This window comes from Balaenoptera ricei, chromosome 12 (assembly GCF_028023285.1).
Source record: "Balaenoptera ricei isolate mBalRic1 chromosome 12, mBalRic1.hap2, whole genome shotgun sequence".
Taxonomy (NCBI): Eukaryota; Metazoa; Chordata; class Mammalia; order Artiodactyla; family Balaenopteridae; genus Balaenoptera; species Balaenoptera ricei.
In genome coordinates, this window is record NC_082650.1 from 3,800,597 (window position 1) to 3,825,614 (window position 25,018).

Consider the following 25,018-nt stretch of genomic DNA (forward strand, 5'->3'; position numbering starts at 1 on the left):
TTAGCTAGCCTCGTGTAATGTGGGCATTTCCTGTCAGCATTTCTCGTTATGGTCGGATGCCTAAATACTGTGAACGTTGGAGAGGAAGATCAGTAAACACTTTCGTTATCTTTTTCCAGGTTAAGTTCAAATACACCTGATTAGGGAGCCGTCTGAGCCTGCTAGGGTCACGACAACTTCATGGTTTCAGAAAGGCTCACATTTAAATGGTCCGGCCAGCATCAGTGGAAAGAAAGGAAAAATACGACGTGCCCTGAATCTTTCACAGGCACTGACTTCATCCTCACAATTCTGGAAGGTCAGATTCGTCACCTTTGTCATCTGGAGCTGGTGAGTAGTGAGGGCTGCTCAAAGTCACCTCTCCTGAGAGCAGAGGAGCCAGCATTCCACTGCACTGAATTCTCTCTGCCTGGAAGAAATTTAAATAGAATACAGTTTTCAAAGATAAGAATCTTAGAGGGTTTTAGAGTTTCCTCCCCTGACATACGGGGTAGCCTGAGGAAAAAGCACCGACTTTGCAGCCAAACGTGAATTTACATGCTTTTGTTTCCTGCTAACTGATCTCCGGCAGGTTGCTTTACCTCACATGATCTCAATTCCCTACTAGGAACTTCGTGGATAATAACACTAAAATGACTAAATGATCATTTAGAGACTGGCACCTACTATGCACTAGAACTCCAGGTACAGTTGGATGGGTCGTGCACTGTACAATCTGTACATCTCCATAGAAGATGCCCAGCGAAAGGCCACTTACCTTTGGCTTCCTGGGCTTTGGAAAGGAATTAAAGAGTGCAAGGGCATTTTGATGTTTTTCAAATCACAAAAAGGGTTTTATTTTAAAAAGGAAAACAGGCAAGCAAACCTAGTACTCCCTGTTCAAGAAGGCCAGAGGCATATGAGGAGGTCAGAGGAGAGATCCCTTGGCAGGGGGCTGTGTACCCTGGTTGCCCGGCAACGGAGGAGCCCTTGGGGAGGGACTTGGAATGTTTGTCTGTCTCCAGGGCAACTCCCAGCCTCAGCAGCTGCAGTGGGGAGGTGGTGATGGCTGAGGATTCGGAGCCTGAATGTAAGTGGGCATTGAGCGTTTTGTGTTTGGTGTTTGATGTTTGATTGCCTAGGAACCCAGCTTCTCTAACCCAGTGTGAAGAATCAAAACCTTTCTTGTGGCTGCACCTCAGCTCCCGGATCACTAGGGTTTAGGATTGGATTTGGGGATTGGAAACTTCTCAGAAAACCCAATAATAAAAGGCAGAGAAAGAGGTCGGATGTGTGTGTGTGTGTGTGTGTGTGTGTGGGTGTGTGAGTGTCTTCTGGGAGGAGGGAGGATGGGGAACATTTCTAGATGCTGTTCGTGTGTTCTTTTTAAAAAAACCACATTTCAGGATTTTTTTTAGCACATGGCCCTTCCACAGTCTCGCTAAACAACCACAAACCACAGGAGCTCCACACCGCTGCGTACAAAGTGCTTCCCCATCTCTGATTTAGTTTCATCTCTCTGGAGGCTGGGTTATTGTGATTTTACAAATAGGGGGCAGACTTCGCCCTGGGTCTTCGGACTCTGAAGCCCTTGCTTTCTCGTCACACAGCGTGCATGAAAAGGCTGATGATTCAGGTGAATTTGGGACAGAGCGAAAACTTGTTGGATTGAAGCAGTCTGAATTATAAAATATTTTAATGGGATTTTATTACTTCCAAGTGCGTTTGTACTGGCCTCTGTGCATTGGTTAGTGGGCAGGTGAGACCATGGGCTGTGGAAGCAGCTTTCCAGGAGCCGTGCACACCTGATTAACCACCTATGTCTCAGTGTCCACATCTGCAAAAGGGGATGGTAAGAGCACCTGTCTCCTGGGGCCGTGGTGAGGACTAAATGAGCTAGTGCATGTAAAGCGCTTAGGATACCAAATGTAAGTACTCGTTCCATTTGCTATTACTGTTACTGTTTCTTCAACAAGGTAATGAGTTCAGTTCAAGGGTGGCTGGACCATATGTCTTTTTTTAAATTAATTAATTAATTAATTATATTTTAATCTTTTTAACATCTTTATTGGAGGATAATTGCTTTACAATGGTGCGCCAGTTTCTGCTTTATAACCAAGTGAATCAGCTATACATATACATATATCCCCATATCCCCTCCCTCTTGCATCTCCCTCCCACCCTCCCTAGCCCACCCCTCTAGATGGTCACAAAGCACCGAGCTGATCTCCCTGTGCTATGCGTCTGCTTCCCACTAGCTATCTATTTTACGTTTGGTAGTGTATATATGTCCATGCCACTCTCTCACTTCGTCCCAGCTTACCCTTCCCCCTCCCCGTGTCCTCAAGTCCATTCTCTATGTCTGCGTCTTTATTCCTGTCCTGCCCCTAGGTTCTTCAGAAGTGGGCCATATTTCTGAATGTCCTCAAATGCCTCTTGGAGACGTTCAACCAGACCGAGAGCTTCCCTCACGTGCACACTGGGATTGGTCTCAGGGATATGGCCCAGTCAACGCACTGCAGGAATCGCCCAACTTAACAAATAAAGGCGAACAGCAGCAGGTGTGAGTGCAAAAGAGTCTTGGAAATGTTCGCTGCTTAAAACGTGATTTTGTTAAGTTCTTTGACTATTTCTTCTGCGTGCAACGACTCAACATACTAATTGTGTTTAAGAAAAACCCTCTTCTTTATAAAGAATATAAATGATCGTGTCAGTCCCCTCCCTGGGCAAGTGTTCTCAGCACTAAGAGTGAGAAGAATTTCTGATTGTGCTACTTTAGCTCTTGTCAAGCTCCTGTCTGCTTCCAGGTGTGTTGCCTCCGTCGTACCGACCGTTCAGACAGTTTTGCACAAAACACCTGTTTCTTTGTGTCCTGTGGGGGTGTCAGTGTTGTTCCCGGGAGGGCTGGGAGGGAAGCAGGTGGGCGCCCAGAGTAGAGCTCATGAGGCTGAGACAGAACATCCAAGCCTACTTTGCCGGGACATCCGTGTCAATGTCCCTGACTCTCAGGAACTGCCCTACAGAATTAAATTCATAAAGTAACTTCATTTCACGTGTAAAGAGTACAACTCGGTGGTTGCACATAGAAAAGCATCTCACCTTATTTTTGTATTTCTTAATAAGTACATAATCTGTAAATTAAAAGTAGGAAGAAAAATTAGTTGCCAGGCAAATCCCTACCAAGTAAAGTGGGTAGAAGGCCAGAGTCGGTGTTCGGTGCCAGCGAGGCTGAGATGCCCGCATTCCAGCCGTGGGAAGTGCATGGGGCAGCGGTGGCAATTCTACAGTTGGTCAGCCCTGGAGGTCATCCTTTCTTTAATAGGCAAGTAAAGAAACTGAAGTCGCTCTACTCCATAAGGTTGGGAAGTGTCACTGCTTTCTTCTGTTTGGGGTCCCTGGGGGAGGGAGATGGTGGGCTCTGGGTGGTCACCCGTCACCTCTCCTTGCAATGCCTGCTGTCCTTGAAATGCCACTTCTGTCTAGGGATTTTGCCGCCCCTTCTGCTGGCCACTAGCTCCTGCCACCCTGTCATCACTGTGCCACCCTTCCTATCACAGATCAACTAAACCTACATTCCACTCACTGCCCCAATGTATTAGTTTTCTGCTGCTCCTAGAACGGATTGCCACAGCTTAAAGCAACACAAATTTGTTTTCTCCGTTCTGTAGGGCAGAAATCTGGGTGAGCTCAGGTGGCCTCTGTTCAGGATCTCACTGGGCTGAAATCAAGGTGCAGGCTGGGCTGCCTTCCTTTCTGGAGGCTCCAGGGCACAAACTCCTTCCAGGATCATCAGGTCATTGGCAGAATCCTGTTCCTTGAGGTTGTAGGACTGAAGTCCCATTCCCTTGCCGGCTGTCAGCTGGGTCCACTCCCAGCTCCTAGAGCCCTCCCTCTACTTCCTGCACCTGGACCCTCCACCTCACAACTCCCAATGGTCCTGAATTCTTCTCAGGCTTAGAATCACAGAACTCTGACCTCCCCTTCTGCCACCTCTCTTTTCTGACTTCAGCCAGGGAAAGTTCTCTGCTTTTAGGGATTTATGTGATTAGACTGGACCCAGGTAATTCAGAAAAATCTCTTTATTTTAAGGTTATAACTTTAATTAAATCTGCAAAGTCCTTTTGTCAGGAGCATGGCTTAGGAGGTGGACATCTTTGAGGCACCATTACTCTGCCTTCCACTCTCAACCAACCTAAGAAAGATAATTGACATAAGATCGCTTTTTCCTTTCTCAGTCAACGCTGTAATGTGTGCTTCTCCGACAGCACCTGTATTCTCCCTTATCACAGGTGTTCATATCTTCTTCCTTATCGGACTTTAAGATTCCTGGTGGGACATTTGCTTTATCCTCTAAGAGAGAGAGCACAGTGTGTGGTACAGAATAAAATTTTAAATTATTATTTAAAATTCTGAAAACATTACTTCTTTTCCACATTTATTCATTAAACTAAACAATTACCCACCCCCACCCCCCAGGGCTTCCCTGGTGGCGCAGTGGTTGGGAGTCTGCCTGCCAATGCAGGGGACACGGGTTCGAGCCCTGGTCTGGGAAGATCCCACATGCCGCGGAGCAGCTGGGCCCATGCGCCACAACTACTGAGCCTGCGCGTCTGGAGCCTGTGCTCCGCAACAAGAGAGGCCGCGATAGTGAGAGGCCTGCGCACCGTGATGAGGAGTGGCCCCCACTTGCCACAACTGGGGAAAGCCCTCACACAGAAACGAAGACCCAATGCAGCCATAAATTTAAAAAAAAAAAAAAAAAAAAAATTACCCCTGATCTTTTCCCAAAGATGCTAGTGTGAATACAACATAGTTCTTTCCCTTGAGGAAATTTAAGAGTCATAGCAGAAGTGTATGGGAACAGTCCCAATGCCATCTGCTGGGTTCAGGAAAGAAAGATGACAATCTTGAGAGGAGTTTTTAAATATCCTCCAGGTGGATAAAATGGGGCAGAGCAAAATAGCCAGAAGGAGAGGGTCCACATGGATGGAAAGATGCCCCATGTAGGCTCTGTTAGGAGTTGGTAGGGGACCACAGAACACAGGGAGGGACCGGGTTGTCTGAAGCCTGGCACCCCACCTGGCCTGGCTTGTTCTCTGAATTCTTGCTCCTAACACATTCCAGGATATTTGCTGACTTCAGGATGGAAGTGGGGGAGACAGAGCACAGAAAACACAGGTGGTGTAGGATGTTCTGGAAAGAGACCAACGAGATTTCCATGGGATGCCAGGGTTCCCAGATTTCAGATAACACAGGGCAGTGATTTCTAATAATTTTGATGTTAAAGACCTGTTGCTTCTATTCTGAAAAATGTGAGTTACTAAAAAACAACACCCCGTGTTTAAAAATATAAAATGCTAACAATGGTTGAAATATCTGTTAATTCAAATCTAGTCCCCAAAACCTATTACTATATCTGCCTTATCAGTACCTATTCAAAAAGTTGGTTTGGTTTTACTTAAAGCAAATTTATTCCCTGATCATTTTGTAAAGAATCACATTTTCCATGAACCCTTTCAACTTTTTGTCCTGCTTGTCAGCTTGAGATGGCAGGATATGCAAATCACAATGTTTGCAATTAGAAAAATCATTAAAATATTCATTGCTGAGATGGGACCCCAAGATCATAAGATCTTGGCAGAGAGAAACGGAATCTGGATTCTCCAAGTCTAGTGAAACAAGTCTTCCTGCAAACTAAGGAAAACAAATTCTAAGTAGGAAAGTGATTTTACTAATTAATTTGCTGGTGGCTCTAAATCATTTTTGGAAATAGAATAAACAAAGGAAAACACAACAATTAAGTCACCTCCTCCCATTTTCCAAAAAGAGTGGGTCTAATGTGTGTGATGGTGAATTTTATGTGTCAACTTAGGTGGGCTACAGTGCTGGATATTTGGTCAAACATGCGGGATGTTTCTGCTGAGGGTGTTTTTGGATGAGATGAACGTTTAAGTAAGGAGCCTTTGAATAAAACAAATTCCCCTCCATAGTGTGGGTGGGCCTCATCTAATCAGTTGAAGATCTTAATAGACCAAAAATTGACCTTCTGCAAGCAAGAGAAAATCCTCCAGCAGAAGGTATTTGGATGTGAACTCTGTCTCTAGCCTGCTACCTACCCTGCAGATTTTGGACTCTCCAGACTGCATAACTGTGTGAGCCAATTCCTTACAATAAATCTCTGTCTCTATATATTCATCCTACTGGTTCTGTTTCTCTGGAGAAGCCCAACTGATGCAATGTTTTTTTAGTGCTTTCTTTACATGTTGGTGCGTTTGATGAATTATGATTATCTGTTTTGAAAGCTTGTTCTATTAATATTTTAACATTTCCTTAATACAAATGAACTTATTTACAAAACAGAAACAGGCTTGGATTGACATGTACACACTGCTGTATTTAAAATGTATAACCAACAAGCACCTACTGTATAGCTCAGGGAACTTGGCTCAATATTATGTAACCTAAATGGGAAAATAATTTGAAAAAGAATAGATACATGTGTATGTATAACTGAATCACTTTGCTGTACACCTGAAACTATCACAACATTGTTAATCAACTATATTCCAATATAAAATAAAAGGTTAAAAAAAAAAGAAAAAAGGAATTCTGGCTGAAAAGAAATTTTTTAACATTTCTTAACTGGTTTCTTTGAAGTACTAAACTACTCAGCAGGGAAATTCTCAAGGATCCCATCACTAGAAGTGTTCGCTCCAGGATCCAACCGCACAGGAGGGAAAGGATGATTCCTTTCCACCTGGGACAGTGCAAAGGGAGCCTGGGCTCTGGGCTTGGGCAGAGAGCAAGAGCCCAAGCCCAGAGCCCAGGCTTGGCTTGGGGTGTGCGGAGCCCTGGGGTGGCCCGAGTTCCCTGCCCCCTGCTCTACGTGCCCAGCACAGATCCCGGGACTGAACATGAGGCAAGCACCCTGTGGTTGCACCGTGTCCCATGGCACCAGTGACCTCACGGCAGGGAGAGTGCTGGGTGGGCCTGGCCTAATCACATGAGGTCAGTCACAGGGGAGGAGTCAGAGGTCGAGGGCACGGGAAGTATGCAGAGTGCCCTTGCTGGCTCAGGGATGAAGGTGGCCCGTATGGCCAGGAAGGTGGGTGGCCTCAGGAGCCAAGAGTCACCCCCACCAAAGGCCAACTAGGAGGTGGGGACCTCAGTCCAACACCTGCAAGAAACTGGCTTCTGTCACAACAGGACTGAGCCCAGGATCAGATTTCCCCTCAAAGCTTCCAAGGACCCAGCTGGGCCCACACCCTGATATCCGTGATGTGATCCTGGAGTGGAGAGCTCAGCCCGCTGGCTGAAGTGCCGACCATGGGGTAGTGAGCTAGTCTGGGGGTGTGAAGCTTCTGGATGTAGGGGGGTTCATCACACAGCACAAGACGCTGTTACCCCTCCTCACACCCTCTGTGCCCTCATTTCTTCTCTCAGGTGGCAATGGAGACAATGACATGTCCTGATTTATGGTCCTGCTTTCAGACGTGGATTGGCCAGAGGAAGGGGTTTGGTGTGGGTCCCAGAAAGCCCTGCCCTGGCCCCCTTTGCTCGAGCCCTTGTGGAATGAGGGAAGAACCCAACAGTTAGGTAAAAATGCTGCAATTCAGGAATCAACGCTGCCACTTGTCAGGTGCCGGGACTTGAGTTGATCACAAAACTCCCCTCGGCTTCCCTGTCACCAAAGGGGCCTAGTTACAGGTGGGCCTGTCGTGTGGATTGAGGGGTGTGGCAGGTGTGGATGTAGGTGAATCCTGGGCCTCTGAGAGCTCAGGCCAGGCCCTTGAGGGCCCCGATGGGCCTGGTTCACTGCCTTGTTCCCAGGGCCCCTCCCAGCTCGGGTAACAAGGCAGTGATATGACATCTGCTGGCTGATTCCTCCAGGATTCGCTGGGAAGGTCGTGCATCAGGCCTGCCTCTCCATGAGCATCTCAGCGACAGCCCAGGAAGAAAGCCCCTCCTCTGTGTCATGTTGGAGTCTGGGCCTACTCCTGTCCTACCAGAAGCGTTGAGAAGGTGTTCCCTGGACTGCAGTCCTTTGATAAAAATAGGTGGCCTTTATGGAGTGTCTACTCCATCCATGTGCTTTTTTGCCAAAAGCAGTTCTATTTGGTTGGCCGTCGGCCCTTCAGAGCAGGACAGCTCTCCTGATTGTGCAGAGGAAGGGACTACTTCAGAGAGGTTATGTAAGATCTCTGAGCTCACACAGTTAGGGCACTGACTCAGAAGGCCGACGTTTCCCAGTGCCCAAACGGACTCCTACCTCCGGGACCCTTTGCGGAGGGAGCTGGGGCCCCTGTCAACACAGCCACGGGTTTCACTCTGTGGCTCGTTATCTTCCTACACGGGGCGGGGGATGTGTGAACGCCTCATCAGTCATGGACCGGTTTGCTCAGGGACTCCTGAGATGTTTAGTTTTAAGGGAGAAAGAAACACACCTTTATTTATTCCCTTGCATAGCTGTCTTTAAGCGTCATTAAGAATTATGATCACGCCTTTAGATTTTTCTTCTAGAGCCTTTGCTAAGAGAGTAAGAAATTCCCTGTTGGATCAAAATCCCCTTTTCCTTCTTCCTGGCTTTGTGGGTCCTGGGCTTTCTGATGGGAATTGCCCGTCACGTGCCCTGGTTCACCCCTCGTCTACAGCCTCATTGCAGAGCCAGAGTGGTATTTAGTACTCTTCTTGCCTTTCCTGACCAGTTTACCTAAGGTGGAAACACTGTGAGACACCACGTATTAAGACTCCGTGCAATCTAAGGACACTTCTGAACAAACTCCAGAAAGACCACAGAGATGATGTCTACACGTACACCTCTGGACACCTGAACCCCAGCAAGCTCCACAGGCCTCTGGAGACAATCCTGTACCACTGGCCCAATGCCAACAGGCCCAAGGAGGCAAACGTCTTTGGAGTAGAAAAGCCACCTGATAAGAAGATTAAAAAGATGAAAGATGCTTTAGCTTATTTTACCATCAACACAGCTGTGGGCCCAAAAGATGCCGAGAACCCACCACTCTTCAGGTATTTGAACCCTCTGACACATGGTTCCCACACTTCGGAGGAGGATTTGATTCCAAAGAAGGGTTTGAGAGAGGGAGGTTCTCCTGAACGGCCAAAGAGAGAAGAGCTAAGATGGCCCAAGATGAAGGTTCTGAAGTACAAAGAAGTGAAGTCCAGCCGTGAGTGTGCGATGTGCCCCCCAGGCAGGGACGAGTTCCAGTACCTCAGCTCACACTTGGCTGGCATAACAAAAGCAGACAAGTACAGGAAGTTCTTGAGTTTCCAGAAACAAGTTCTTGCAAAGCAAGATGTCTGGAAGAGTGACTTCACTGGGAGCAAGGTAGCGACGTGCCATGAAAAGAAGTTGGAGCAGGTAAGGAGGGCAGTTCTGCGATACTATCGGTACCCGTGCCAGTCCTGGGAGTCTAAAGATTGTGGGCGGAGGCTGGCTCTCTGACGCCTCACTTACTTTCCCAGGTAGGATGGAAAAGGGCTGAGAATATCCCATGTGATGTAGATGGTAACAGTTAGGGTGAACTCAAAGAAGGTTAAGTTTGGAAAGTGGTGCCTTGGAGGTGATTTCATAATGGATAGCAACGGATGTTGCAGAGTAGCTATAGTCAAGCAAGTGCCCCTGGGACAGCAGACGCACCTGAGGAAGAGGTTTGCCTGACTCGCTATGGAAGAATGTGAAGAGAGGGCGAGGAGAGAGTTGAGGATGCAGGTGAAATCCGAGTCGGAGCCAAGCGATCTGTAGAAAGTATTTTGGCATCATAGGACATGCTGCCGTGAGCGACCGAGGGCTGAGAGTGGTACCTAGTGATGGGAAGGGTGAAGCTGCAGGGAAGAGTCTGCATATGCAATAACCAAACAGCCATGAGATTTTTGGCTGCGAGGACTGATAGAAAGAGATGGATCTTGAGGACACTGTAGAGGCAGCGAGTGAATCCCTGATTCACAGGATGCAAGGGAATAAATAAAGAAAAATCAGGCAAACATAGGTTCTCAGCCCCAGGCGGTTTGGCCCTCAGCTCTGCTGAGAACCAACGCTGGGGGGCGGGACCTGTGCCCCCTGAGAGAAAGCCCCACGGGGTGTCTGATTCCTCAACCTGAGAAACTAATCAGAAAGGAAAATGAAGTCATCCTGAAACGGGCTGGTTCTCTTTTTCCTCCAGAAGCTCCAGAAAATATGTGTCTGTGACCCTGAAGAGTTCAACAGACTACAGGTCTTTGGAGAAGTCTTTGAAGATATTTGCAATAGTTCTTTGATATTTGGTGATATCTTGAAAGAAATTAAGGTAAGAGAAACATGCTTTTCCCAGCTAACAATTGAGAGCCATGCATGATTTTTTGCACACATGAGCTCAAGCCTCACAGAAATTCTGCCGAGTATCATGGTGTCCGTTCTACACATGAGGAAAGTCATTCACAGAGACTTGAAGGAATGTGCCTACAGCCACGTGAGTCATAAATGGGCCACGTGAGATAAACACCCAGCTAGCTCACTCCTGAAGCCCATATATTTATACTAAAGCTTCCTAATTGTAGATAAACTCTTATAAACTGTACATATGTGACACAGAAACGTCTATGGTTATGCATATATAATTTTATATGAATCTTTAAGGAGTTATAAGTGTGTTGTGATTTCATGGTGAAAGTGACCATCATATCATAGCTGAGTTGGAATTAGGTTGCTTGTGGAGTCTGCTATTGTCCAAGTCCCCAGAACAGGCAAGGCTTAAAAGCAGGGTGTGGTGGTCTGCCCTCCAGAGAACATCTCCATCCCTGGAAGGTCAGTAGGACCCAAATCCACGGAGCGTCCTAGTGGCAGGAGGTCATATGTTGTACGTGTGTCAAGGTATTTTGTGATTCTATCCTGAAGTCATCAATAGTTAATATTCAAATATGCTTTAAAGATGGTGAGATTTTGTACATTTTAGTGTGTATACTATTTAATATATTGCAGGAGTATTCTTACATTTTTTTAAATGATCTGAACTGACGTCCTTAGCCTCCATTTTATTTACATATGCAAAGAATATTACATTGTACTGTAACTCATAACACATTTCCAATGGATCTTTCTTTCTTCTCTCCTTTCTCCCTTGCTTCCTTTCTTCCTTCTTTCTTTTTTCCTCTCTTGCTTTCTCTCTATAGGACGAATATGAACTCTACATGTTATTACTTCTGAAGACCCAGCCCACAGAACAGTATAAGGTAACAATCAATCATGCAATTCTTAAGTAGAACCTATTTCTTCATATTTCCTGAGCACTGGAAAACTGTCTGAATCAAAGAAGCCCCATTTGTGCCTCCATAATGTAGAACAGCTGACACTTTTAATAGGAATGGGCTTTATACTCATGAAGGACACTCCAGGTAAAGGCGACAGTGAGGGGTGGGTGGGGGAGGCACGCACGTTTCTTGTTTTTTGCAGTATCTCTGGCCACCAGTTCTCCGTGATCTCTGCAGGCCTGTCCTTCTGTAACCCAGTCCTCGCGTGTCTGCTTCACTCAGAATCGGCCCTCTCTCTCTCCTCACTCTCTGCTGGTAGATGAGATCCCTTACACTGATGGCTCCTGGCTTTGTATGCATCACCCCAATCTTTCCTGTGAGTTCCAGATTACAGTGTATCCAGCCAGTGTCCCCCTGGAGGCTGACACTTAGGTGTCTGAGTCGGCAAGTTACAGACCTTAAAATAGGGAGATTATCTTGAATTAACTGGGTGGGCCCAATCTAATCACACGAGCCCTTAAAAGCAGAGAACTTTCCCTGGCTGAAGTCAGAAGGGAGAGGTGGCAGAAGGGGAAGTCAGAGTTCTGTGATTCTAAGCCTGAGAAGAAGTCAGGACCATTGGGAGCTGTGAGGTGGAGGGTCCAGATGCAGGGACTAGAGAGAGGCCCCTAGGAGCTGAGAGTGGACCCTGCTGACAGCCGTCAAGGGAATGGGACTTCAGTCCTACAACCTTGAGGAACCGGATTCTGCCAACGACCTGAATGATCATGGAAGGATTTTGTGCCCTGGAGCTCCAGAAAGGAAGGCAGTGCAGCCTGCACCTTGATTTCAGCCCAGTGAGACCCTGAGCAGAGTCCAAAAGCCACTCAGATTTCTGCCCTACAGAACAGAGATAATAAATTTGTGTTATGACACTAAGTTTGTGGTAATTCGTTATGACAGCAAAATAAAAGTAAGAAAATGTCCCACAAACATCTCCAGTTTCCAACACTGTTGTTAAGCTGCTCTTTATTGAACATTTGCTGCCATAGTTCGTGTGTGGTCCTTGTCTCCTGATGCCTCACCAGCTCCTTCCAAACTGCACATTCTGCGTTTTCCCAATGAGGTGAAATAGTGTCCCCCTGGAAGCTGGGTGACCTCTTGGCAAATCAGGTTTGTGCAGATGTAATCAAGCTCAGATGCGGTCGTTAAGGTGGGTCTTAATCCAATGACTGATGTTCTTAGAGGAAGAGGGAAGTTGGGACACAGACGCAGCACGGAAGCAGAGATGGGACTCTCTGGGGTCCCAAACCCTGGAGTAGCTATAGATGTAAGTGGTTTGGGAATATAGAGGGTGCTACGTTAGTAATTACTGGAAAGCAGGTACAGTTGTTACCCTCAGGGGAGAGCGAGAAGCCCACATAAACTGTGGCTACCTCCTCTCACTGTGCCAACTTCCAGGGGTTCCCTCCAGGCTTAAGCCACACCTGTGGATGCTTAGTAAGGAAGATGGGCTACAGGAGTGACGTTATCACTTACAAAACTAAGAGAATGTAGCAGTGTAGCTAGGATGACTTCTGACATTTTCAATAAAGTTTAAAAATCCTATCTTATAAATTGGGAAAAAGAATGTCTTACTTTGTCTATGAAAAAAAAAATCACAGCCTGACAAGGAAGTCCGTTCTAACTTAGCTCTTAATCGAAAATCACATGTTTGCATGGTGTTCTTCGTCTTGAGCTTTTTGTGCTTCAGAAAAAAGCTTTTGTTTGGCAGGAATAAGCCATGGCTCCAGCTGGGTGTCTACCTTGTTCTTTACTTTTTGAGGTTAAGTCATAAAGGAACATATATGCCCATATCCCAATCAAACACCAGAATGAAAAAATCCCCAGGCCATCAGGGCACTAGATCCTTCTTTCTGCTTCTGGAAACTTGGCAGCCCATCACTTAAGAAGGCAGAGACCTTTGTTTCACCACATTTGAGAAGCATCACTTTATATCCATATATAGCCATCGAGTTAATATCGTTTCTCACTAATTAGGGAGAAACAATTATGGTGCTGATAATAATGTGCTAGAAGCACTTTATTCGGCACTTTCCTTCCCCCACACAAACCAACAGTGAAACCCCACCACTCTAAATGTCTTAGGAAAATAAAAACTTAAAATTAAAAAATATATACCTTACCCAGATCTTCACGTGGCGATTTATCCCTCCTCTGATATTCCTCCCTCCCTTCTGTCCTCCCTATTTACCTATTTTGACTAGAATTTGCATTTTGGCTCAGGACATCGTGAATACACTGTATTAACAGAAAAAGGAAAATCCTCACCCTTGCTTTGTGTTTGTCTCACCTGTTATGGCCTCATTCTGCCCAGACTTTGCTGACTCACATCCAGGGGCTGGAGATGAGGAGGGTGAGGACCGCAGATGTCGACCAGGCCAGAGAGGAGCTGAGGGCGCTCGTGATGGCCATCAAAGTAGCCCTGGACCGTAATGACAAGTGAGGGTTGATCTATGCTGGGATTACACTTATTTTACAATGTCTTAAAACCATGTGACAAACATATTTTACACTTTTTCCTGCCTTGTTGGGTGTGGCACCCTGCCTTTATCAACACCAAGCTGGTCGCCGGGTCTCTTGCACAAACCGTCACACATGTGACGAGGATGTTCTACTAAATCTGGTGTTTCTATGAGGGGAGTTTGGGGAGGTTTCTGAAGGAATCTCAGGTCATCTTCGGTTGTCCCCTGAGGATTTACTGTTGGCTGAGTATGCTGCAAAGTCAAGATAGCTTTTAAGAATGCCCTAGTTTTTTTTTTAACTTAGAAAATCTTTTAACCTCTGTGATTAGTCTTTCAGGGTGAAACCACAATCTGATAGGGTATAATTTTTTTAAAGAGTTAAAAAAAAGATGAAAGTAAATCTGACACACTCAAAATATGCTCAAGCAAACAAAACAAGAAACAAAAACCAAAAATCAAAACTCTGCCTTCAGTGTAACTAAAAGACAGAAAGTGTCCTAAATTCAAAATACCTGAAAATAGAAAATAAACATTCTGTGCCAGTGAAACATTATCTACTCTCTTTCTGCAAAACTTGGTGAGAGCAAGGTCAGTCTGGGGCAGAGAGAAGAATGGAGTTAGTAGGAATCCTAAAATTGTCTTAAAAGCACTGTGTGAGAGAGAGTGAACCACCCAAAGTGAGAATACTGCACAGGTTACTGGGGGGGTCCACCAGAGCACTGACTCAAAAGAAGGGGGCATGAAAGTGAGTGCGGAAGCAAGGAAACAATTCTGAGATGATGATATGGGTGAGAAGAGGGTGAAAAGGAAGTGATCAGCATACTTGGAAGAGAAAAATTAGCAAGGGAGAGAAATTTAGAACCCCTTAAGAGCACACAACCCCTCCCACTACTGTTTTTCCGTCTCTTCAAAAAGAAAGGAAACAAAACAAAACAAAATAAAACCCAAACAACAAAAACAAAAGTATAATTTGCTCTGACAGAAAAGTGTCTTCTTGAATTAAGAATCTCACAAACTAGGAGCCCTAACCATAAAAATGCAGAGTCTGTGTCCACACAGCTGACTCTAAAAAGAAAACAGAAAATAAGGACCCATATAATTTAGCTGATGAAAATCCCTAACATCTGGCAACAACAACAAACAGCTGGAGAAGAAAACTGTGCCACAGCCCTGCAAACTAAACCAAATATTCTCAAAAGAGCATTTCAGGGTATAGAAACAACCTTGAGTCATAAATTTAAAACCTAAGCACAGAAATCAACAGCAGGAAAAGAGGAGGCCATGAAACAAGATTTGACAACTGAGGAAAGATAGTGAAAAAGTCAAAATTATATTATAGATCAAGACTAAACTAGGACATGCCCAGGGAGGAATAGTTTTGAATGAAAATGTAACAAGTGGCATTAGAAAAAAGCAAGAAACAATCAAGAGAATTAAAACGTGATAACTAAAGAAAAAGAGTCAGAGAAAAAGTGGTTGAAATAAAAGACAGGCAAAGAAGATCCAACTTATATGTAATGGAAGTCCCCAGGAAGAAAAACAAAGCAGTGAAATAGAAGCATAAGTAACATTTAGAACTGTAACACATTGAAAGTTTTTTTTTTTTAATTTATTTTTGGCTGCATTGTGTCTTTGTTGCTGTGTGCAGGCTTTCTCTAGTTGTGGTGAGCGGGGGCTACTCTTCTTTGCAGTGCATGGGCTTCTCATTGCGGTGGCTTCTCTTGTTGTGGAGCATGGGGTCTAGGCACGTGGGCTTCAGTAGCTGTGGCATGCAGGCTCAGTAGTTGTGGCACGTGGGCCCTAGAGCACATGGGCTCAGTAGTTGTGGCGTGTGGGCTCTAGAGTGCAGGCTCAGTAGTTGTGGCTCACGGGCTTAGTTGCTCTGCAGCATGTGGGATCTTCCCGGCCCAGGGATCGAACCTGTGTCCCCTGCATTGGCAGGCAGGTTCTTAAACACTGCATCACCAGGGAAGTCTCATATAACACAACACATCAAAAGTCTGTGGAGACTAAACCCTCTGAAATACATATTGAAAAGGTTTTCACCATTATTATTAACCCACTTAACCTTAATTTCTTAAACTTGGAGTCATAAACTTTTCTATTTCTTTTAGTCTGTCATAAAATGAGTTAATGTGTACGAAAATCTTAAACCATCAAGCCCCTTGTAGACAAGGCAGTGTTAAGTCATTTGTGGTGCTGATGTTTTTAACCAAATTACAGGGTTTCCCTCAGTATATGCAAGACTTATTTGATTCCTTTTTCTCTCTAAATCTATTAGAGATAGTCAGTGTAGTTTATTTTGAACGAGGAAGAAGATACAAAGAGATAACACAGGTTTTATTTCCTCCTTTTAAAATTTCTTGTGTTTTATTTTTAGTTTAAATATAGTGGAATTTGTAAATTGTATCTATGGGATGCAATCATAATTAACAGGGAAAATGCAACATGTATTCCAATATCGGTAGGATTTTTCCATTATTGGCCTCATTATTTCATTATTGGCTTCAGAGTGTAAAATACTAGTTTCTTTGCCTCCTTGCTTCTTAAAAATTCAAGTCACAAAGTAATATCAATAAATGCTGTAAGACCAGCTCCTTTACCAGGGGCTTAGGCAATCTTGGTAAGAAAGTATCCTTTTGTTTATTGAACTTGACTGATCCAGGCTCTCATACATCTTCAAATCACCTTTTTTGTTAGAAACTAAGAAGATCTGTTCTTATTTCTCAATTTTAGGACTGTAGTATAAAAGAGACAAAAGGAAAAAGGTACAAACAGGGTTCTAACACATCACTATGTTTTATCACCAAACCGTAGACTCAGAAGTGAATTGGAGCTGGAACGCACGTTGCTGCAATCCACTAAGAAGAGATCAGGTGAGTGACCGTGTGATTGATCTTCTGACGTGACTTTTGCTGTGACCTTCGGGTGAGGAATCTTCACACCTGGTCCACTGTTCATGGCGTCTTCTGTTAGTTGTTTAAAAGGGTTTTTCAGAGAGGTTATTACATTTTATTCCTTTTTCTCCCCATCAAGTTCTTTAGAAATTCAGTAAGTTTTCATTTTATCTGAAGTGGTTTAAATGAAATACTTTAAAGACACAAGGAAGCAGTTGATTTCTTTAAGAGATTCTGTCAGGGCCAAGATCATTATCCCAGTTTCTGCTGCTTCGGGCACTTTTGGTTATTGAGTTTCTCTGTAACAGGAGACGACTTGTATGCATTTCATTTTCCTCCAGGATCTTTGTGGGTTTTAGTGGAACACTGAATGAATTCAGGACCTTATGTAGCAAGAATTAAGTCAAGCTTTGACCAAGATATTTGGAATAGATTCTAAGAAAATTGACCAAATGGTATAAATATGAGAGTCAGCTCCCCCGAGGAAGTGCTGAAGGACTAAACGCTGTTGACTTTAGAGAAAGTGTCTTGAAATATATAATAGATTGTGTGTGTGGGGGGGTGACAGTGAACACTTCAGCGCAACCAAGTGAGATGGAAATAGAGGAAGCGGGGTCGTGGCCTGTGGTTTCCAGGGTAACAGCAAGGAAGACAGCCCAGCCTGGTTTTCACAACCTTTACATCTTTATTCCTGCATCAGAGGAGGCAGCTTTTCCAGGCGACAATGAGTTTCTGCCCAGGTCTGGGATGCCCTCTCTTGCAGACGGTCCTCAACCCGCCCGTCTCAGCGACCCACTCACATGGCTGTTATCTGAACTGGTTTCATCTCAGCTGCTGCCTGGTCATTGGGGGCAGTGACAGTGCTTCCCTCAGTCGTTAGGAGGGTTCAGCGTGATGACCCGTGTGCAGCAGGACCACAGGGCCTGGCACAGCCGAGTTGCTCTGCCTGTCGGCTCGTATCGTTATTACATGCCGGCAGGAGCACACAGTTCGCGGGAAATTAATTACATTTTGTGAACATTTATGCAGTAACCATATTAAAAATTATCTCAAAATCAGGTACGCAACTTAGAGTTTGATTAAATAACCAAAAAAAGTTCAATTAAGTATGCTGCTCATTAATCTTTACTGTTTACACTTATGATTCACTCAAATGTCGTTTTTCCTCCAGGGTTGCTCCACACTAACTCACCCTGGAATCACTTTTCTCCGCTCAGCATCTTTGAGGTTGTTCTCAAAAGTCTAACCCGTTTTGAGACGGTTTTGAGAAGAAATCTGGTGTCCTGTATTCCTCCGCCTTTATTCATCTTCTAAAGTTTTCTCATTCGCAAGCCTTCTCCAACCATACACATTTTCTGTGGAATTGCCCCCATTTTGATACCACAGTCTTCCTCTTTAGGTAAAAAAGAGGAACAGTTGGGTCACGCTCCTTTTGGCTTCTTTGCTGACAGTTAATTGTTTCAGGTGAAACCCTCAGGTTAGATCAAGGTGGAGATCAAAGACTTTATTTTGTAACATCTCTCAGAGTTCGTGTAGAAGCTTAATGACTGTTTCTGCTCTGTTAGCTCATCATGTATCAAAACTTACCTTCCCACTTTTCCCTTCTTCCAAATTTGGCAAGTTTGAGTGATGGCAATGACTTGGGTCCTGCTCACCTATGTATAAGTAGGTATGATCACTCTTTCTGCCTTTTTTCCTGTCAAAAAGGAGTAGTCGTTCTTTCTCAAAAAATTAAAACCCCCCACTCATCAGAATCTAGCTGTGCTGCTTGAAAACAAAGCAGCCTTAGCAGTGAGTTATTCTCTGTCTCCACCGCCTCTCTGTACTCCTTAAATACTGATATTTATTGGAGCCCAGCATGTTTTTGGTTCAATCCACATGTCTTTGATTCTAAATCTCTTCCCTGCTAAAATACATTTTTAGGCTTAAGATCTGTATGTGCCACTGCCTACTGGACATGGCACGTGAGTGTCAACTCAACAAGTCCAAGGTTGGGTTCGCTCTCTCTCTCTCTGAATTTACATGTCCTTGGAAATTTCAATGAATGGCATCTCCAAATGCATGGCGCTCAAGTCAGAACACCACTGGCTGGCGTCTTCACCCTCCTCCCTGCTACCATGTCAACAGGGCTTGTAGTAAGTGGCTGTGGCCAAGTTGGGTTCAAACCCAGCTCTTCCTTACCTCTCTGCTGCACTGAGCTCATTATTCCCTTCCCACCACATCTGTTCTTAGCTATGGCCATGCTGAAACCTAAGGGTTATTTTGGTATCTACTCCTCTACATCCAGATCATGGCAGTTACCATGATCTATTCTATTCTAGTTCTATTTCCTAAATCGTTCCTCTCTACTTCTCTTTACGCCCCAAGTTCTATCGTGATCTGATAATTTGAATGACTGCAGCAGCTTCCTAACTGGCCGTCCAGATTGGAGTCTTGCCTTTCTCACTTTTGATACCATAGACAGAGTGACCATGGTTGATAGTGTTTCTTCCCAGCCTAAAAGCCTTCAAGTCAGCTTTGACTGATTTCTTCACATAGGTTAGAAGACCTTTTCAGATCTGCCCCCTGTTCCTTTCTAGTGTCATTTCTTCATGTCTCTCACCGGTCCCTCAGTGCCCGCATCCTACTGTGTAACTTTCCTTTTACTGAATGTGCCAAATTCTTCTCTTCTGCCTCCTGCCCACACCCTCACGCTTGTCTGACTCCTGTTCCTCCTCCTGGTCTCAACTTAGTCCCACGTCTCTGGCAAAGTCATCCATCCATGCATCTTCCCCACGCTGTGTTAGGCACTCAATAAATACTCATCAATTATATAAATGAATTAAAAGAGGAATCCCCCCATTCTTGGATCAGATAATTTTTTCCTTTTATCTCCGTTGCTATGTCTTTACTGTTTATATTTTTAATAGGAAAAGATTCACAATATAGAAAGATACATAGATACCAAGGCAATGAAATACATATACTTAACTTGGATCAGATAATTTTTATTGATGTGCTCGAAGTTTGAGTTACATTATAGTTTATAACTATATACAACATACATAATATTGTTAATACATAATGTTATTAATAAGGACTAAGGTATTAAACATAGAATACTTTGCTTTTAAAAAATATTCCAGAATCACCTGAGAAAAATGTAATGAAGGAGGAGCACCTTACTCTTATTGAGAAGGTTGAAAAAAAGAGGTGTGAAGTGCTTAATAAATGGGATGAAATTCAAGCTCTTGAAAGAGAAATTAAAACAACTTTGGTTCATACTGGAATTTTGCATATCACCGAGAATAAGATTAAAAGCTTAGAGGTATGCAAATTGTTTATTTGAATGTTTACATTGTTCTTTTGCTGGAAGACCTTGGCAAACACGTGAAGCATTTTGATTTTGCAATAGGGAAAAAAAATAACATAACATTTGGTCCAAACATATTTTCATTTCAAAACACTTATAGCAAATGATTAGAAGAATTAAGAGATACAGCTAAAACAACAAAAATGAAGGTGATAAAAATTCTGTAGAGCTCTGTTAAGGGTCAAATTGGATCTCTTTCAGGTCAGTTGACATCTCTTAAAACTTAATAATTTCGTATAGAAAATGGTTATCATAAAAATTACTCCCATCATTCAGTGTCTAATATATACTATGTAGTTTAATCTGAAGCCCAGAGAAGCTAAGTGACCTCCTCAACTTGACACAGAATACAGGTGGCAAAGCTGGGATTCAGTTTAATTCTTTTGGGCCCCAAAGTCCTTATACTTACTATTGAGCCACATAGACTCCATACAAGTTGTACAATTATGCTGGAAGATAGGATTAGTTACTGCCATTGAGGGTCTACTGTATTAGACTTTATCAATTGTTGCTAACCATTTCCTTGATAAACAATAAAATATAAATTATGATCTATGTTTTGAAATGCTATGATGCCCAAATTTTTAATGTTATGACCTAATTTTTATTTGTGCAGAATCTGACTCAATACAACTTCTACTTAAAGAATTTATAAGTGATATTTGAATATTCTTTTTCTCCTGGTTATAGAGTTACATATATTTTCCCAGTACTACTTTTTTTTTTTTTAAGTCAAATTATAAAGTGTATAGGAAGGTGGTGGTGGTCTAAACTTGTTTTGATTTCTCTCTCTCTATTTTAAAATAATCTGTTCAGATTTCCTTCTGTGTTTTCATTTAGAGTCTGCCCTTTCCTTTTTAAACTAAAACTGTCTTGAGAAGAAACACTAATTTATAGTTGAATTTTTAAACAGTGAAAACAAGTTGTAGCTTTATGTATTGTGAGCATGTTATAATGCAAAATCATGTAAACTTTTCTTTCATAGTTAAGACCTCTTTTAAATGGATTGAACCTAGGAAATAGAAGATTCCCTATAATGATACCATATCAATAATTTATAATACTTTAAATATTTATTATTTATATTTGGCTCCTCAATTCAAATACTGGAGGGTACAATAAAATTGCATTTATTATCCTATTAAGTAACTGATATCTGGATCTGGATTCAAAATGTTATTTCTAACCAGAAGAAAAAATAACTAAATATATCACGGATTTACGATGCACAGATATTTCTGTAAACAATACAAAAATACTATTTCATTTAATTCCCAACAACCCTAAGAGATAGATGCTGTTATTAACCCTCTTTTTCAGATAGGGAAACCAAGGCACAGGTATACTAAGTAACTTGATTAAGCTCACAGCATCAAGTAGTAGAATTAGGATTTAAAATCAGCCCAACTTCTTAATTATACATTATCCAGCCTCATGATGCAATTGCGAATCCTTTTCAATATGGTGGATATCTGGAAGAGCAGATATCCTCTCTTCATCATTATTTTGTTCACAATTATCTTGGATATTGTCATTTACAGTATTAACTAATTTTTCAGTTTCAGTAATAATACTCTTGGTATTTTTATTGTGCTTCTAATGAATTAGAAATTCATTTGGGAAGAAGTGACAGGTTTACAATATGAGCACTCCATCTAGGATCATTTTGTATTTGTTTATTTTAATGCACTGGTCTTAAATATTTTTTGTTACTTTTGTTCTTGTGACTTTTCGGTATCTGTTACTATTGTGAATGGCAACTCAAAATTTTTTTCTTAACATTACAGTTTATAATCAGTTATCACTGATATTGTGTGACTTATTGACGTTTGTATTTTTATATTGTAACTGGCTATCTTAAAAATTCCATTATTAGCTCTGAAAAATGAGGAACTCTTCTACTCTGGAACTTCCCTAAGCTTCTCCAGTTTTTTGCAACATCAGCTACCACCTTCTCTAGTTTTTTACCCAGAGGGCCAGGATCTTTCTGTCTTAATAAATGTCCTTCACGTCATGCTTTCTTTATTCATTGTTTTTAAGTGGTGTGCTGTTGAATACTTTTGAAATTAGAATAACAGAATTCACATAATACTTTTTGTTCCCTAAGTGGGGAAAAATATTTAACAAATATTCTTAACCAAGTATCTTTCTTTTCAAACCATTTTTCCTTCAGACTGAAACTATAAAGTTGGAAACAGCAAATAAAATTTTAAAGAAGAAAATACAAGTAAGTTTGTGTGAATCTATGTTTTTCAATAAAAATATTTCCCCTAGTGCCTTCTCGTACTATGTCATAAACCAAATATGAAAGTATATGCATAATCTTTCTAAATGATAACGTTCTCTCATGCCAGGAGTATCTCGCTATGCAGACATTAGCTTAAAACTGGATAGGTGAAAGCTAATGTATTAATGAAAAGAAGAGCATTCTTTTTTTAATAGTTGAATGTGTCAATCAGAATTGACCATTTCTCTAACCCTTCTGAACATAAAAATTAATTGTAATAAGTTTATTTGGTGACAAGGAATGTAATGTAATGAACTGGCTCCCTTAATGACTTTCCAGGATAGCCCTCCAAAATGCACGGTAACAATTTGTTGTTTCATACATGGTAGTGCTGCCTTGATTACACATGTATTATATACAGTATGAAGTAGTATGCTATGCCTGATTCTAGAAGTGGTAATGCATTTGGACATAATCGACAACATTACCGCCATTACCAATGAGCAGTATCATGCATTACACATGACCAAATGATTTCTGATTCTTGGTAGTTTATTGAAAACCACGTGAAGCAGATCATGGGGAAGAGCAAGCTGAGTGAGGGGGAGAAACAGTGAGTATCGATGCCCTGGTAAAGGAACTGTCATAATAATCTGATGTTGAAACTATCAAGACCGTCCATTTACAACTAGACTACACTGGACAGTACTTCTGAAGTGTTTGCATTCCTGAGTGTTAACTTCACACATGCATGACACACATGCTTTCCAGCGCTTAAGAATGCTTAGTCCAAGATCTCAAGCTCCACTGTATATATTATTCAGCAATCTAGAAATAAATTCTTTGGAAAAAGCTGAAGAGTTGAGGGTGAATCCTCATGGGCAGGGATCAGGAAGGTGGGGAGGCATGTGGCTCTGAGTGGCTTTCTTTTCTCAAATTATATGGCTTTTAGTAATACTAAATCTTTGAAACAACCTATACATGTATGATTCTGAAAATTTTAATTTAAAAATAAAATGCTGATTTGTATTATCTGTTACATATGTTTAGATTTTATAGAGTTAATTTTCTTTTGAGTTGGTACCATATTTTAAATCTCAGGATTTGGAAAGGCTGGGAAAACCATTGATGATTTAAATATGGAAAGAGCTTATTGTATCAACAAGTAAAAAGACGTTTAGTTGTTGGTGGCGTAGGTTCAATGAAATCATCAAGGAACCAGGGTTCTTCTCTCTTCCTTGCCTGCTTTCCTTGAGGATGGTTTTCCTCCTCAGGGCCTCAGCATGGCTGTGTTCAGGCACTGGCTCCATGTCCCATGTGGGAAGAAAGGGGAAAGTGCAGGACAGGTGGCAAAGAGCTTCTCATTATGAGCTTATTCTGTTGTATTTAGGAAGGAAAGCCCTTCCCAGGGACTTCCACTGTATCTCACTGGCCAGCACCACATCCCAAGGCCACCCTTAGCTGCAAAGGAGTCAGAAAATAGAACCATTCCACTTGCCAGTTTACATGGTAGAGAGAGGAGAAAAGGTGTTAGGATGGGTGTTGACTGAGCCACACGGGCAGATCCAGGTTCTGTGAGGCCTTGTATTATCCTCAAAGGAAAAGAATATAGAAGTACAAATACAAAAGAGGGAAGATTCCTTCCATAGTCTTGGCAGTGAGGATGAACTGACCTGATGTTTAAACATCATTATCGTCAGGGTAAATCTACCTCTGCTGCCACACCCTACTTAGCCTGGAAAATGTTGCAGGGGACTGTGCCCATATGTAGAGAGAGAAACTTTGCTACATTCAAGGCCAAAAGTCTACTACAAATATCCTTTGAAAGAAAGTGGAGGGTTGCAAAGTCTTACTCTAAGTTTTTTGAGTAAATGTGTCCTAAATAGATGTTTATTTTGAAATTTTCTTTTATGCTTAATGTACTTTTTTCTAACCCATTGTACTCATTTGTTTTGTATTTTAAGGAACCTTTGGGAATTTATTAAAGAATTTGTAAAATTAAAACAGACAGATAACTCTTAAGTGACTGGAAGAATGACCTAGGAAAACTCACAGCCACCATCTACATAGCGTGGATGTTTGCAGAGGTATAGATTAACGAAGATACATTTCATTTTGTCAGTTTTAATCTCCAATAAAATTAATGTGGTATATGTATCCTACTCAGGATATTGAAATAAGTACATGTATTCATGTGATTAGTTTTACTTTGTATACATATTCATAAAAATAGTAGTTCTTAGAGTATTTTCTGCTTCCATTCAATAACTTTCTCCAGGAAGAAAAACTTTCAATTATTTGATAGGAATAGGAAATTCAGCACTGCTGCAATACAGATTAAACTTATTTCTTATTTGCCAATGCAAGTTTATGTATAAGCATTTAAAAAATATAGTAGTTGTTGAATAAATATCCATTTAATTAAATGATACAGTGCCCTACTGCCGTTACAAAACTAGCATGGTGCTTTGCACTGCACATGTCTTAGCTGATTGTGATCTTCATGACAACCTTTGTATCCACACTTTGCCTATAACATGGCTTGAACACTCAGAGTAAATGCAAGTCCAGTTACTTTGGACAACCATATATAGGGCTGCAGTGAAGATCAAATGTCAGTAGTAGGTATAAACGTGAGGGTTTTAGCCCTAACTTGGAACAGCAGGGTTTGAGGTTAGAGAGAGAGAAAGAGATAAGCAAGGTTTACTTTCTATGGACCAGAAGGTGTGTTCATCACAGGTCTCCTTAAGATGTGCAGCTCTTCCTAGGACATGATCCACTCTGCTTTCAGAGACACACGGGTGGCAACTGAAAC

At 42.4% G+C, this 25,018-nt stretch overlaps 1 protein-coding gene across 1 annotated transcript; it reads left to right on the top strand.

Moving 5' to 3' along the window:
- Positions 1-884: 884 nt before the first annotated feature.
- C12H6orf118 (chromosome 12 C6orf118 homolog) lies at positions 885-24,218 on the top strand. Its single transcript, XM_059941857.1, is given in 9 exon segments — positions 885-1,069; positions 8,685-9,358; positions 10,161-10,283; positions 11,146-11,205; positions 13,580-13,704; positions 16,545-16,603; positions 19,750-19,931; positions 22,150-22,203; positions 24,168-24,218. Coding segments are annotated over 9 exon segments (1,353 nt in total). The 5' UTR covers positions 885-1,044.
- The last annotated feature ends 800 nt before the right edge of the window (positions 24,219-25,018 follow it).